At 35.1% G+C, this 15,546-nt stretch overlaps 1 protein-coding gene across 1 annotated transcript in view; it reads left to right on the forward strand.

Moving 5' to 3' along the window:
• SEC24A (SEC24 homolog A, COPII coat complex component) overlaps positions 1–14,154 on the forward strand; it is a 73,806-nt gene extending 59,652 nt beyond the window's left edge. Inside the window, exons 17-23 of the mRNA XM_005890406.2 lie at positions 3,129–3,239; positions 5,261–5,436; positions 6,811–6,948; positions 8,758–8,862; positions 9,173–9,265; positions 10,812–10,915; positions 11,197–14,154. Coding sequence (XP_005890468.2) covers positions 3,129–3,239; positions 5,261–5,436; positions 6,811–6,948; positions 8,758–8,862; positions 9,173–9,265; positions 10,812–10,915; positions 11,197–11,311 — 842 coding nt within the window. The 3' untranslated portion in view covers positions 11,312–14,154. The remainder of the gene's footprint in view (positions 1–3,128; positions 3,240–5,260; positions 5,437–6,810; positions 6,949–8,757; positions 8,863–9,172; positions 9,266–10,811; positions 10,916–11,196) is intronic.
• The last annotated feature ends 1,392 nt before the right edge of the window (positions 14,155–15,546 follow it).

A 15,546-nucleotide genomic window follows, 5' to 3' on the forward strand; every position in this document is an offset into this window, starting at 1 on the left:
AAACTCAGCAGTGGCCACAGGACTGGAAAAGGTCAGTTTTCATTCCAATCCCAAAGAAAGGCAATGTCAAAGAATGCTCAAACTACCGCACAATTGCACTCATCTCACACACTAGTAAAGTAATGCTCAAAATTCTCCAAGCCAGACTTCAGCAATACGTGAACCGTAAACTTCCAGATGTTCAAGCTGGTTTTAGAAAAGGCAGAGGAACCAGAGATCAAATTGCCAACATCCACTGGATCATGGAAAAGGAAGAGATTTCCAGAAAAACATCTATTTCTGCTTTATTGACTATGCCAAAGCCTTTGACTGTGGATCACAGTAAACTGGAAAATTCTGAAAGAGATGGGAATACCAGACCACCTGACCTGCCTCTTGAGAAACCTATATGCAGGTCAGGAAGCAACAGTTAGAACCGGACATGGAACAACAGACTGGTTCCAAATAGGAAAAAAGAGTACGTCAAAGCTGTATGTTGTCACCCTGCTTATTTAACTTATATGTAGAGTATGTCGTGAGAAACACTGGGCTGGATGAAGCACAAGCTGGAATCAGGATTTCCAGGAGAAATATCAGTAACCTGAGATATGCAGATGATACCACCCTTATGACAGAAAGCAAAGAAGAACTAAAGAGCCTCTTGATGAAAGTGAAAGAGGAGAGGGAAAAAGTTGGCTTAAAGCTCAACATTCAGAAAACTAAGATCATGGCATCTGGTCTCATCACTTCATGGCAAATAGACGGGGAAACAGTGGAAACAGTGCCAGACTTTATTTTTCTGGGCTCCAAAATCACTGTAGATGGTGATTGCAGCCATGAAATTAAAAAACGCTTACTGCTTGGAAGGAAAGTTATGGCCAACCTAGACAGCATATTAAAAAGCAGAGACATTACTTTGTCAACAAAGGTCCGTCTAGTCAGGGCTATGGTTTTTCCAGTAGTCATATATGAATGTGAGAATTGGACTATAAAGAAAGCTGAGTGCTGAAGAGTTGATGCTTTTGAACTATGGTGTTGGAGAAGACTCTTGCGAGTCCCTTGGACTGCAAGGAGATCCAACCAGTCCATCGTAAAGGAAATCAGTCCTGGGTGTTCATTGGAAGGACTGATGTTGAAGCTGAAACTCCAGTACTTTGGCCACCTGATGCAAAGAGCTGACTCATTGGAAAAGACCCTGATGCTGGGAAGGATTCGGGGCAGAAGGAGAAGGGGACACCCAAAGATGAGATGATTGGATGGCATCACCAGCTCAATGGACATGAGTTTGGGTAGACTCCAGGAGTTGGTGATGGACAGGGAGGCCTGGCGTGCTGCGGTTCATGGGGTCGCAAAGAGTTGGAAATGACCGAGCGACTGAACTGAACTGAATACCTGTCTAAAAGGGTAACATTATTTAGTGCTTCTATTCTAGATAAAAACATTGATAACTAACATGTTTAAGCCTATCATATTGGCAATGACAGCTATTACACACATAGAGATATACTTACTTTGTGACCCATTAGACTATAGCCTGTCAGACTCCTCTGTCCATGGGATTCTCCAGGCAAGAATACTGGAGTGGGTTACCATTCCCTTCTCCAGGGGATCTTGCCCACCCAGGGGTTGAACCCGGCTTACTCGGTAATTCAAACAGTAAAGAATCTGCCCGCAACACGAGAGACCTGGGTTCGATCCCTAGCTCCAGAGGATCCCCTTGAGAAGGGCCTGGCAACCCACTCCAGTATTCTTGCCTGGTGAATTCCATGGACAGAGGAGCCTGGTGGGCTACAGTCTATGGGTTTGCAAAGAGTCGGACACAACTGAGCAACTTTTACACTTTCTCCTACATTGCAGGCATATTCTTTACCATCTGAGCCACCAGGGAAGTTACAGTTCCACAAGTTTTGACTATTTAAGTATCAGAATCTGTTCCATTTCCCCCAACATGTCCCTGTGTTTTTATAGTCAGCTCTCTCCCATCCCCAGATCCTAGCAACTATTGATCTGTTTTCTGACCCTATACTTTTGCCTTTGCAAAAATGTTTTACGAATAGAATCATACAGTAGGTAAACCTTTTATATCTGGCTCTTTCACTTAACACAGTGGATTTAAAATTCATCCAAGTTGTTTCATTTACCAGTAGTTTGTTTCTTTTTATTCCTAAATAATATTCCATTGTACCCAGGTTATTTATTTATCTCCTAGTTTAGGTACATTTGAGTTGTTCCAGTTTTTGGTAATTTCAAATATAGCCCTTATAAACATTTGCATACAGATTTTTGTGTGAGCATAAATTATAATTTCACTTGGGTGAATACTTTTCAGTGTTTTTGATGGGAGTCTGGGTTGTATGGTGAGCTTATGTCTAACTTTTTAAGAACTTGCCAAACTGTTTCCTAAGCAGCTGTACCATTTTGTGCTCAGAGTGTATGAGAGTTCCAGCTGCTGTGCATTCTCACCAGCATTTACTATTATCTGTTTAGTTTTTGCTTATTATTTTTGGTTTGAGGTTTTTTTGTTTGTTATGCTCTTCTAATAAAGTATAATGTATCACTTTTAGTTTTATTTCATGTTTCTGTAATAAATAATGTTGGATATCTTTTTAATATACTTACTGTATTAGTTATTAGTTTAGGTTATTCCTAATGTTTTCTAGGAAGTATTGTGACTGTTGATTTTTTTTTTAATGAAAACTTTATTTTTAATTTGACAAACTGAGTATCTTTAGCGAATTTGATTTTTTTTCCTGTGATTAAAAGAACAGTATAAAATTTCTCTGGAGTTTGAATATCAAAACAGACCGTAGAACATATCCTGCAGTAGTGGTTTCTTACATGATATATATTTTACCAAAATCGCTTTTACAAAAAAGGATAAAGTAATCAAAAAATTCAGAAAAGAAATCCTTAAGAAGCTAGCATGTTACCATCATTTGGATATGATTTCTATTGTCTTTTCAGTGGTACTTTGAAAAAAAATTTGTAGTAAAAAAAAGTAATGCTTTAGAGTTTGCTTTGATACTTTTCCTAATTACTACACATAATCCTGTTTGGTTCCAGATTGAAGTGATTTTTCTGAGTAACTTTAATACAAACTTTTTTTAATATTGTTGTCCTTCACTATTATTTGTATGTTTTCTCCAAAGGCGAAAGAAGAATTCGTGTTCATACTTTGTGTTTGCCGGTAGTTTCAACTTTAAATGAAGTCTTTCTTGGAGCTGATGTTCAAGCAATTTCAGGGTTATTGGCCAATATGGGTAAGAATTATTACCTATTGTAAACATATTACAAGTAGTAACATTTGAAAAATCTATATACTTGTATTTTCCTTTAATTAGCTTTACAATTTCAGTATTTTAGATTCAGTGTATGCCTGCCAAGTAACTATTTGAATAAATGGGTCTGCTGCAGATAACCTGATCTTTTTTTCTTTTTTAAATTTTACAGCTTTATTGAAATTAGTTTCAGTTTGTTGAGATATAAGTGATATAATTATCACTTAACCCATGTGAGTATATAACTCCATATATACATCCACGAGTATGTATACAGATTCGTACGGCCATCACCTGAGTCTAGTTTTAGAACATTTCAGTCACCCCTGAATGAACCTCATGCCCATTAATTAAGTTACTGCTTACTCTCTTCTTCCCTCAATGGCCTTAGGCTACCACAAAACTGTTTTTTGAGCAACTGAGCGCGCACACACACACATACAGATATGTACATACAAACTATATTCTGCTTCACAATCTACCTGCTAGGGACTTAAATACCATGTTTTACTTAATGTTTTCCATCTCAGAGTTGCCTTCTTGAATTTTTGTTTTGTTTTGTTTTCTTTTTGGATCCCTTTTGCAAAACCATAGAGCTTAATGTCATCTTGGTTCTTGCTCCCTTTCTCCTTCAGGGATGACTGCCAGTGAGTCCATTTGCTTCAAATTCAGTCATCAATTTGCTTCAAACTCAAATGCCTGTAATAGGAATAATTACCTATTTTCTTGAATTTCCTATTGGGAAAAAAATGTTCTTTAATGTAACATGGTAAATAATTAACTTCAGTTTAGTCTCATATGTTAAAAGTTAAAAATTGTAACCTAAGAAATTTGAAGGTTCATTGCCTTTATATATTGTTGAACTAGTAGATTTTTGTAACAGTGTAATTATTATATCTTTATTATTATTAACAACAGCAACTATATATCAGGCAGTGTTTGTGAATTTTAAAAAATCTTCACAACAAGTATTAGTTCTTTTATTAAATTTGGTTGATCCCAATATGTACTTTTTACCCCTCACATTTTGTCAAAATCCTTGAGTTAAGGTAATAGTAGTCTTCATTCTTTTTTGCTTATATATAAATTTGGTCATAGCAGTTAATAATGTCACTTCATTGAGTGTATTTTTGATACCACATGAATAGAGTTTAGTTATAGTTTGAGAAGTTTTCAAAGGAACTACAGTGTTTTTGGTTTTGGAAAAATTTTGGGGGTATATAGAAAAGCTTAAAATAGAGTAGCATAACAGATGATGAAGATCATCTAAATAACTAGTTGTTCTTTGAATAAATATAAAAGTTCTCTGTATTAAGAAAGCATGTGCTACAAAAGAAGCATGTGTGTTTAATTGCAGTCTTCTTTCTCAGTGATACATAAAATGATAGGTTACAATTAAAAACATCTTAGATTTGGTGAAATACAATTTTCCATTTGTATTTCCAATGTATACATTTTACAGATAAGGATACTGTGGCTCATAAAGGTTAAATTACTTGCCAGATTTTCATACTGCTAGGAAATAGCACAGAGAAGGCAATGGCACCCCACTCCAGTACTCTTGCCTGGAAAATCCCATGGATGGAGGAGCCTGGTGGGCTACAGTCCATGGGGTCGCTAAGAGTTGGACACGACTGAGTGACTTCACTTTCACTTTCCACTTTCATGCATTGGAGAAGGAAATGGCAACCCACTCCAGTGTTCTTGCCTGGAGAATCCCAGGGACAGGGGAGCCTTGTGGGCTGCCGTCTGGGGTCGCACAGAGTTAGACATGACTGAAGTGAATTAGCAGCAGCAGCAGCAGGAAATAGCAAAACAATATTTCAACACAGGTTGGTTTGATTCTCCAAAGTATGTGCTTTTAACTGCTGTGTTTGGTTCCTTGTGTATGTAATAACTTGAGAGAAAATTTGTATAATTAAAAAAAAGCTTTTCTGTCCTTAACAGTGGGGTAACTAAACTTCTGTCTTTTTTCTCTTTGTCCCTACTTCAACTTCTTTTAGCTGTTGACAGGTCTGTGACAGCCAGTCTGAGTGATGCTCGTGATGCCCTAGTGAATGCCGTCATAGACTCCCTTTCAGCTTATCGTTCTTCAGCCCTAAGTAACCAGCAGCCTGGACTCATGGTTCCTTTCTCTCTTCGGCTTTTCCCACTGTTTGTGCTGGCTCTCCTTAAACAGGTAAAAGAATCAAAATCAGAAACTAACATGGTGAAAGTGTCAACAGCCAAAATTTTTGTCCTGTGAACCTCTTTCTCATAGATAACAATTTATAAACTGTGGGAAAAAATACAAAAAATTAACTACCTAAAGGAAAAAATACAAAAAATTAGCTACCTAAAGGATCTGGAGGATGTACATGAGGAGAAACAAAACTTGGAAGAGGAGGCATGCACATGGTGCACTTCCTGTTAGTTTAGCCTGAGGATAGGTGACCTTTAATGTCATGCATAAGGAATAAAACATCAGTAATTTGCAGGCTTTCTGGTGTGAAATATTAGATGACAGAGTTTATAATTACTGCTTCTGAATAGTAAGTGTAGAACCCCAGAACAGATAGAACCAAAGAAAGTGAAAGTCACTCGGTTGTGTCCAACTCTTTGTGACCCCATGGACTGTATAGTCCATAGAATTCTCTAGGCCAGAATACTGGAGTGGGTAGCCTTTTCCTTCTCCAGGGGATCTTCCCAACCCAGGGATCGAGCCCAGTCTCCTGCATTGCAGGCAGATTCTTTACCAGCCTAGCCACAGGGGAAGCCCATAGGCACTTAGTAACTAGTTTTTTGAATGAATAAATGGAACATCTTTCATTTCCTATAGTATTCTTTCTTTAACAGCCTTTTCTAATCTTCCTTATTTATAGTCAGTGCATTTGTTTTAAGGCAAAGTTTCATTGCTGTTATCTCTCTGCCTCTTTCTACTCCTTTCCATCAATAGAAATGCCCAAAACCTTACCTCTGAATTTAGTGTTCATGGAGCTAATATTCCAGTTGAAACTGACAATTACTTGTTAACTCTATTCTACTAAGTAGCTGTCTTCAAATTACTAATTTTCTTGGTTGATTTGTGAGCTTTGTTATTATACATTATTTAATTTCTCTAGCTGTGGGAGAAATGAGGATAGTTAACCACCATTCATCGTTTCTCAGCTTTTACAGAATACTTAGATATTTGGTTCTTCATACTTCATATGCCTTTTTTTTGGCATCTGCAATGTAACTTTATCCTTCTTGTCCTGTTATTTAGATTTTTATATTACTATTGCTTTATGATAGATAGGATGTTTAGATCTATTTCATTGATTAGGAAGGAGATGCCAGAGAGATTGAATGATTTTGCCATGGTCAGATAATTAATTTGTCAAGACTTTTAGGTAAGGATATAGCCACAATTTAATAGATGTGTGTGACTGATTAAGATATATTTTTGTAAGAACAAGTGACAGTAAATTTGTTAATTCTGTTTGAAGCTATTCTTTTAACAGCTGATATTTGCAAAATTTTATATGTATTTGTTAAATACCTTTTTTCTGATGGGTATATTTTTTTGTTATAGAAATCATTTCAGACTGGGACAAATGCACGTCTAGATGAACGCATTTTTGCTATGTGTCAAGTGAAAAATCAGCCCTTGGTTTACCTTATGCTCACAACTCATCCCAGTTTGTATAGAGTTGACAATCTCTCAGATGAGGTAAGATTGATTCATTTTTTTATTCACTTTTACTTGAACATTTATAAGGCTAATTGTATTGAATCCATTGAAGAAATGAAGAAAGGTGTTTTCTTTCTTAAAGCTTTTCATTTTATTCTTATATAAAGAAATTTTGGCTTTGGGAAGCTCCTGAAAATAGTACTTTTATTTAAGTTATTAAAGTAATAAACTTTACTGTTTGTTTCAGATGAATCTTTAGAGAGATCTAAATAAATGAAGACATTGTCAAATTGACTCGAGCAACCTATGATTTATTTATTTAAACAGGTTGATCTGAAAGGAGTATCCAGTGTGAAATTACACTTGAATGCCCAGGTCAATGTTTAGTGTAATAATAATCTTGAATTGAAAAGAAAATATTTGTCCAAGTTATAACATTATTTTCCTTTGATGGGAAGTTTACTAGAGTTAAAGCTGCAACCATGAAAATGTTAAACCATAATCTTTCTATAATACATTGTAATCAAGTTAGGATATATATGTTAGAAGTAATACTTTGGTTAGAAATGTTTGAGTTTAAATATTTTAAGGTACCTTGCATATATGAAGGAGATAACTTTTTAGCAAATGAAAATTGTTGATGACATTATTAATTTGTATTACAAAAATAATGACTTAAGATTACTTCTGTGTTTGACAAGTTCAACTAACTGGACCTGTATTTTTCTCAAATTGAAAAGTGGCAAATTAACATAAAAATACAAATGCAGTATGTTAGATGTCTATAATATGGAGACCATTAGGAGAAAAATAAATCACTCATAGTACATACATTCAGAGACAAGCACTATTAAGATTTTCAGTGGTATATTTATCAGGACTCTTCTTTTGCAAGTGAGCTTAGGAAAGAAGGGACCGACTGATGTGGCACTCAAACACAAACCACAGGAAAGGCTAGGGTCTAACTTAACTCAGGCCTAACTCAAATTGATCGATTCTGTATTGCTTCATTCTTTCAGACCAGCCTTTTGTATAAGACTAGAAAACAGAGCCACTGATAGCTTCCCATCTTTACTACCAGAGAAGGACAAGGCTTTCTTTTCTTAGTTCACATTAATTTCTGATTGGCTGTATTTGGGCTGTAGGCTCTCTTGTTCCCCACATGCCCTAAGGCCAGAGGTCTTAAGGTGCTGTGATTAATAGGTCCTAGTAGAGCTAAAGCCTTCTGAAGGTAGTACCTCTTGATAGGTCAGTATTTTATTTACTTTCTCCCTTAGATAAGATTCATTAAATACCAAGTTTTAGTATTTAAATCAAATTTTGGTCAAAAATGTATAGTTACGAATAATTAAAGGTGTATATTTTAAGATAGCAGTATCATAGTCAGTGATAACTGAGAAACTTCCATTTCTGGACTTATTAAATAAATGTTAAATTGAAGAGAACTAGAAAATTCATTTGCATTAGATTTACATCAGGATGTATATATGATCTAAACCACACAATCATCTGTTATCATTAACTAAATTCCGGACTTTATTTGGATGTCACTAATGTAATTTATCTAATCAGGATACATGAGTACTAATTACATTTATTGTGTTCATTTTTAAAATAATAAATTAAGATCAGAGAGTAATTTGGCTTGACTGGGATCACGATGGCTTTGTTTAGATAAACGATACATATTTCCTCCTCGTCTTTATGTTTAAATATGAATAATTGTGATTTACCTAAATAAATTCCAAGGTCTCAAAGGTAACACTCATTAAATTTCTTTTTATTATTTAATTGTGGCTCCCTAATAGTTATATCTAAAAGGCTTTAATCTTTTGCTAAATTTTTAAGGGAGCAATCAGCATCAATGATCGCACTATACCTCAGCCGCCTATTCTTCAGCTTTCAGTGGAGAAGCTGAGCAGGGATGGGGCCTTTCTCATGGATGCAGGTTCTGTGAGTAGTCTTGACTTCTCTCTGTACACTACTACCCTCATTCCTCTTAGTTTCTCTCTTAACAGATTATGTATTATTTAATCTATATAGTTTTGTATTTGCCGCCTTCTCCTCCATAGTCTCCTTGCATGAGGAGCATATAATGTCCTGTCATGGTAAATAGTAGTTATCATTACTTTAGTTGGAGCCTATACAGTCTCAGTAAACTAACTTCCCTTTTTGATCTTTTAAAACACAGTCAGTGGTTAAAGGTTAAGTCAACATCTCACTGTTAAGCTGTATCTCAAAATAATTTTCTTCCTCTCTCCAGGTACTAATGCTTTGGGTTGGAAGAAATTGTGGACAGAATTTTCTCAGCCAAGTTCTAGGAGTTGAAAACTATGCATTAATTCCACAGACCATGGTAAGATTGTGTAATTATAGTGATTGTGGTATGCTTAAAAGGCGTTTCAAATGATGGCAAAAACATGAACATCCTATTTTGAAATCATAACTGTATTTTAGAGGCATTCTTTAGGTTATTTTGCATTTTTGACTTGCTTGCTCTTATACGTGTATACTATTTTAGTGAGAAAGTAATGAACGTAGTTAATGGCCAAAAAAAGTTTGCTGCTGTTGGCAGCAGTTGGCATTAGTGTTAGGGCTCTTCTGTTTCTCTGTTTTGTGTTTTTTGCAAGTGATTTCATTGTTCTTTGGCAGAGTCCCTTTAACTGCTGCTTTAGAATAAGAACTAAGCCAACTGCCACACAAGCCAACGACTTGTGACCAATATCAGTTGGATTTATATTGATTATTGGAGAATGTAATACTGGACTCTGTCACCCACTCTGTAACCTTGAATAAGTCATTAAAAGCCTCATTTGTAAAAATAAGAGCGCTGTTCCCTATGGAGGAATACTTGAAACAACGCATGAGAAAGCACATGTTAAATCTATGTAACATTTGGATAATTGTGAATTTTAAAGTTAGAATTAATTATAACATGGTCTTATTTCATGTCATACTTTTGGGTTTCAACTAGTTTGTCACCAACTTTGGAATATATTTTATGTCCGCATCTTGGTCATATTTATGGGCTTAACTTCATTTATAGAACTCATTAGGAGATTTATGTATTTAAAAGACAAAGGGTTCTATCTAGGATAAGCATTAGCTTAATGGCTGATCTGGGTGACTAGGCACTGTAGGTAATGAGATAAGAAATTGTTATATTTGTAATAACTGTCTGAATGGATCAGTTAATTCTAGATGTCATAATAAACAGAAGATAAGAGGTAGCATATTCTTCTAGATCAGTGTCTGACAAACTAGGCCTAAGGAGGCCTGCCACCTGTGTGTGAATAAAGTTTCAGTGGAGCATGCTGCTGCTGCTGCTGCTAAGTCGCTTCAGTCGTGTTCGACTCTGTGAGACGCCATAGCCGGCAGCCCACGAGGCTCCCCCGTCCCTGGGATTCTCCAGGCAAGAACACTGGAGTGGGTTGCCATTTCCTTCTCCAGTGCATGAAAGTGAAAAGTGAAAGTGAAGTCGCTCAGTTGTGTCCGACTGTTCGCGACCCCATGGACTGCAGCCTACCAGGCTCCTCTGTCCATGGGATTTTCCAGGCAAGAGTACTGGAGTGGGTTGCTATCAGTGGAGCATAGCCATGTCCATTTGCTTACAGTATATAGTCTGTGGCTGCTTCAGTGGAACAGTGCCAGAGTTGAGAAGTTACAACAGAGCAAATGACCTGCAAGCCTGAAATATTTATTATCTGTTCCTTTAAAAAGTCTGCCTACCCTTTAGGGGTAGGGAGAAAATTGTTGTATGTAGAATCTTAGGCTCCTCCCTAGACCTCCTATATCAATTGCAGTTCAGTAAGATCCTCAGGTGATTCATATACAAGATAAAGTTTGAAAAGTATTATAGATAATTTAGAATAAGTTGTATATTGCTGGTTTTTGTTTAATAGACAGACCTTCCAGAACTTGATACACCAGAATCTGCCAGAACAATAGCTTTCATCTCTTGGCTTAGAGAGCAGAGACCATTTTACCCAATACTTTATGTAATAAGGTAAGTTGAATTTGTCATTTGTCAATACTAAAGCAGTTTGCTTGGCTTTGCAAGGAAACCTTTGAGTTGAATCATAGGTATGTGTAACCTATTGCAAACTCTTTAGAAGGATATAGAAAAAAAAATTGTATTTTCAATAAATAGTACAAGTTAGTAGTATTAAGTTATGCTTTATATCCATTTATTAGCAAAATAGATGTCAAAGCTTTGTGACAAATCCACTGTTTATTTTACTATTACATTTTGTCTAATATTATAAATATTTGTCTTTTATTCCTAAGGGATGAGAGTCCGATGAAAGCAAACTTCCTTCAAAACATGGTAGAAGACAGAACAGAATCTGCATTATCATATTATGAATTCCTCTTGCATATACAACAGCAAGTGAATAAATGAACAAATGAAGATACTCGACTTAATAATTTCAAAGGAAAGTCACAATAACACAGAACACCTGAAAGTGTGTAATACCTTCCTTTCCTGTTAGGTTTGTGGACTAATGTGATGATTATATGTTCTCACTGTGATTTCAACAAACTGTAGCAAATGAACACAGCGGAGAATCAAACATGCAACTCTGAAATACTGTATTTTTCAAATCAAAATATATCTGCATATGATTGATCACACAAATGACCTTTATTCTTTGCTGCCAATTATGTTTGAGTTGTTATGGATTGAAGTAAGACAGTATCGCAGAGGCAAAGTGCATTTTGTAAAATAAAGACTTCTGTGTTCCAAATGTATATTTCTCATTTTTTTTCTGAATTTTTGGCTGCTACATTTAAAACCTCACAAGATTAAATGTTGCGGGGAAGTTACAAATCCATTGATAATGATCTTTTTAAAATAAAAAGATTTTTGAAGTAAATCATATGTTGGAAAACTAGTATCCATCCCCCAGAGTTTTGCTTTCTTTTTTTAAAGGAAGAAAAAGGATCATCATGTTAACTAAAACTAGAGTAAATCAACTCTAGTCTAGCTTGAGAAGAATATGAAGTGATACAGTCAAGCTTTGTCAGTATTCTGTATACTTGAAGAACAAAGTCACTGATCTGGAGTGAAAACTGTTAAGAGGTTTTCTGATTTGACTGCAGAAGACTTGGTTGGACACTGTCTTATTCTGCAGTGAAAAAAATCTGAGCTGTCTTCATAAATACGCTGGGACTGGCAATAGTAGGGAGATGAGAAACTTAGTTATCTTGATCCTTTAAGTGGGTTTTATTTGGTACATTTCTGCTCTGTGATGTATAATATAAAAGCATTATATTGGTGAAATGAGTATGAATGAAAGAAATTAAAGATTTCTTAAATGCTGTCTCAAATTCATCAGTAACATTTTCTAAGGAGTTTTATAATTGAATTGGAAGTTGCTCATAAGATTTATTCTTAACATTAAAACTTAATAAAGCACGAATGCCACTGTTTGGTTTAGTGAATATTAAGATCACACAAATCCGATATATGGAGATGATAAAAGAAACTTGATTTCTGAACATGCTCAAGATACTGCTTTTTGATTTGGCCAGAGAAATAGTAAAAACTATTAAGTGAATTTTGTTTACAAATAGGGAAATTATACATCTGTATATTTAAGGTGGTGTGATAGAATATCTTTAAAAAGAGTTTGGTCCAGTTTTCACAGATTCATTTTGTCTTGTATGAACATTTTGAAGTAAAAGTTGTTCATGAGTAGTACTTGATGAAAAGATTTTTGTTTCTTTGTTTTAATGGATTAGAAAAATGTGTTTACAATCTTGATCTTACATGATCACCAGTGAAATAGTAACTTTCAGGTTTACATCAATATGAGCTGACTTTAACTGAATCGTTTTGGGTTAGGGAAGAAATAGGTCCCACTAGAGTATATACTACTGCTTGCCAGCCAGATCAGAATAATTGTGTTCTATAAAAATATTATCTCCCTGAAGCAGTGTTAAGGTTTATTTTCAGTTTGCAAGTGATACATTGAACTGGAAATTTTCTTGAAAGCTGCTTCCTTTATTAGGAAGCAATTTTCAAATTATAGCTAATTAGAATACATTTCTATTTTCCCCTCCTCTAAAGAAACTGAGAGTCATTATTATGCACTGATGTTTCTTAAAATTACTAAAATTCTGTTCATAATGTGAATTTTAAATGTTGATATTGTAGGTCCTTTTTTAATAGTAGTAATAAATCTTCCAGAGGGGAAAGTTTGTGCTCCTAGGGACAGTAATCTTCCTCGTGCCTCACTTTCATCCCTAAGTGGGTATGACTCTTGTTATTACCACATGCTTTGTTGGTATATTTCACAAATTTACTTTAAAAAAATTATTTTAGATATTGCATAACATGTGCAATCCAGAATAATTTTATAATAGCCAGGTCATAAAAAACATAACTTTATTAAGAATTCACAATATTTGTTCTCCCAGTAATGAGGGAATGAATGAATCTTTTGGAGATATTGATATTAAGCAATTATTTTTTGCAATATTGAATGTGTTACTTTAGTTTTTTTTTTTTAAGTAGGGCACTACCTGCTATCTCATCTTGTATTACTTTTTGATGTAAAGCAACTAATATTTACACTATGCCATATTTTTTTTATTGTAGTTGTAAATTATGAAAGATCCTTGAATTTTCTACAGATCTACAACTACTAAAGTAATTGACAAGGGCAATCTTGGTATTTAAATCTGAGTGGCAGTTCTACCATAAAAAGTACTCTATTTTTCTAATTTCTAGGATTTTTAAAATAACATTTCTGTAAGTCTGGCACATTAATACTTCACTCAAGCTGTACCATTTATTTAGTTTGCCTATATTTCGTTGTTTTAATTTAATGTAATGTATTGAGTCTAATAGACTGTTTTACAATAATTAGAATAAAAGATTTTTCTTCTAATCAAAGATGCATAACAGCTGTTATCTAGGGGACCACCAAATGTGATTTCAGGATTTTGTTAACTATTACAAGTATAATCCTTATGTAGAAATTTTAATTTTGTAAAGTAGTGTATAATATTGTAACATTAAACTCTTGTTTTCAAATTCAAATCTGTATTGGTCTTCAATGTGCTGTGTTAAATCTTGCTTCTCTGAAATGTTAGAGACAAGATGTCTTCCTTTTTACAGTTTGTAATTCTCACTGTTTTTTTCCTGTAAAAGAAAAAGTCATTTGTAACCCATGCAAATAATCGTTTGAATTGTGCTAACTTATCGATTTGGCTATTCAATAAAGTTAATTGAAAGAGCTTCATACTGTGGTTATGTATTTAAATTGACATGAATAACTTGACAGTCACTGAGTAGTTCTATGTTGTACATCCAAATTAAGTCAATGGAAAAATACTGTTGAAGAGGCTTTAAACCTATGTCAGAATCTGGGATTTCATAATCCTAATTCTAGATGCTCACTCTTCAAGAACAGCTAAGTTTAAAATTCTAGATTGAAAGGGTTTTAAATGGTTTATTTTTTAATTCTCAGTATGTTTAAGGTACTACTCTATTTGTGTCCCTTTTGTTACTGATATGATGCCTACTGTAAGTCTAATTTTCATTTGAAAGATAATGTTAGCTCTTACGATTTTTCTTTTATCCTTAATATGCTATAGTTGTAATAGTTTTACTCGTTGTTGTGTTTAGTTGCTAAGTAAGTAGTGTCTGGCTCTTTTTGATCCCATGGACTGTAGCCGTCTGTCCATGCGATTTCCCAGGCAAGAGTACTAGAGTGGGTTGCCATTTCCTGCTCCACAGGATTTTTTCGACCCAGGAGTCAAACCTGTGTCTCCTGCGTGGCAGGAGGATTCTTTACCATTGACTTGCCTGGAAAGCCCAGTAGTTTCACTACTCTGAGTTTATTGTTTATCCTGCTTGTTTTTCAGTGCACACTTTAATCTGGAGATCCTTGTCTACTTTCAATTCTACAAAATTCTGGCTTTTTAAAATTTTATTTTTAAAAACTAGGTATAATTGACATATAAAGTTATTTTAAGTTTTTGCTTCGGTTATTCCCTCTATTCTTTACCTTCAGAATTCCTTTATGATGTATGTTTTTACTAATTCTGCTTGTGACTATGTCCATTTGAAGCTTAATCTCATCTATTGAATTTTATATTTGTGTAACATTTTTGATTAATTTCTGCCTATTTTGTTCAGTAATGTATTAAAACTGTTCTATAAAATTCTGGGGATGGCTTTCCTAGTGACTCAGACGGTAAAGAATCCGCTTGTGATACAGGAGATCTGGCTTCAATCCCTGGGTTGGGAAGATCCCCTGGAGAAGGAAATGGCCCCACTCCAGTATTCTTGCCTGGAGAATCCCATGGACAGAGGATCCTGGCAGGCTACAGTCCATGGGGTCACAAAGAGTCAGACACGACTGAGCAACTAACACACATAAAATTCTGGAGTGAATTCCAATTCTGATTTTTAATTTGGGTGGCAGAATTTAAATGTTTGTTAGAATGTTTGTTTTTCATGTTTCTTAGAATTTGGATTTCTAGGCTCATTTGCAGAGAAGGCAATGGCACCCCACTCCAGTACTCCTGCCTGGAAAATCCCATGGATGGAGGAGCCTGGAAGGCTTCAGTCCATGGGGTTGCTGAGGGTCGGACACGACTGAGCGACTTCACTTTCACTTTTCA

This window comes from Bos mutus, chromosome 7, assembly GCF_027580195.1.
Source record: "Bos mutus isolate GX-2022 chromosome 7, NWIPB_WYAK_1.1, whole genome shotgun sequence".
In the NCBI taxonomy this organism is placed as follows: domain Eukaryota; kingdom Metazoa; phylum Chordata; class Mammalia; order Artiodactyla; family Bovidae; genus Bos; species Bos mutus.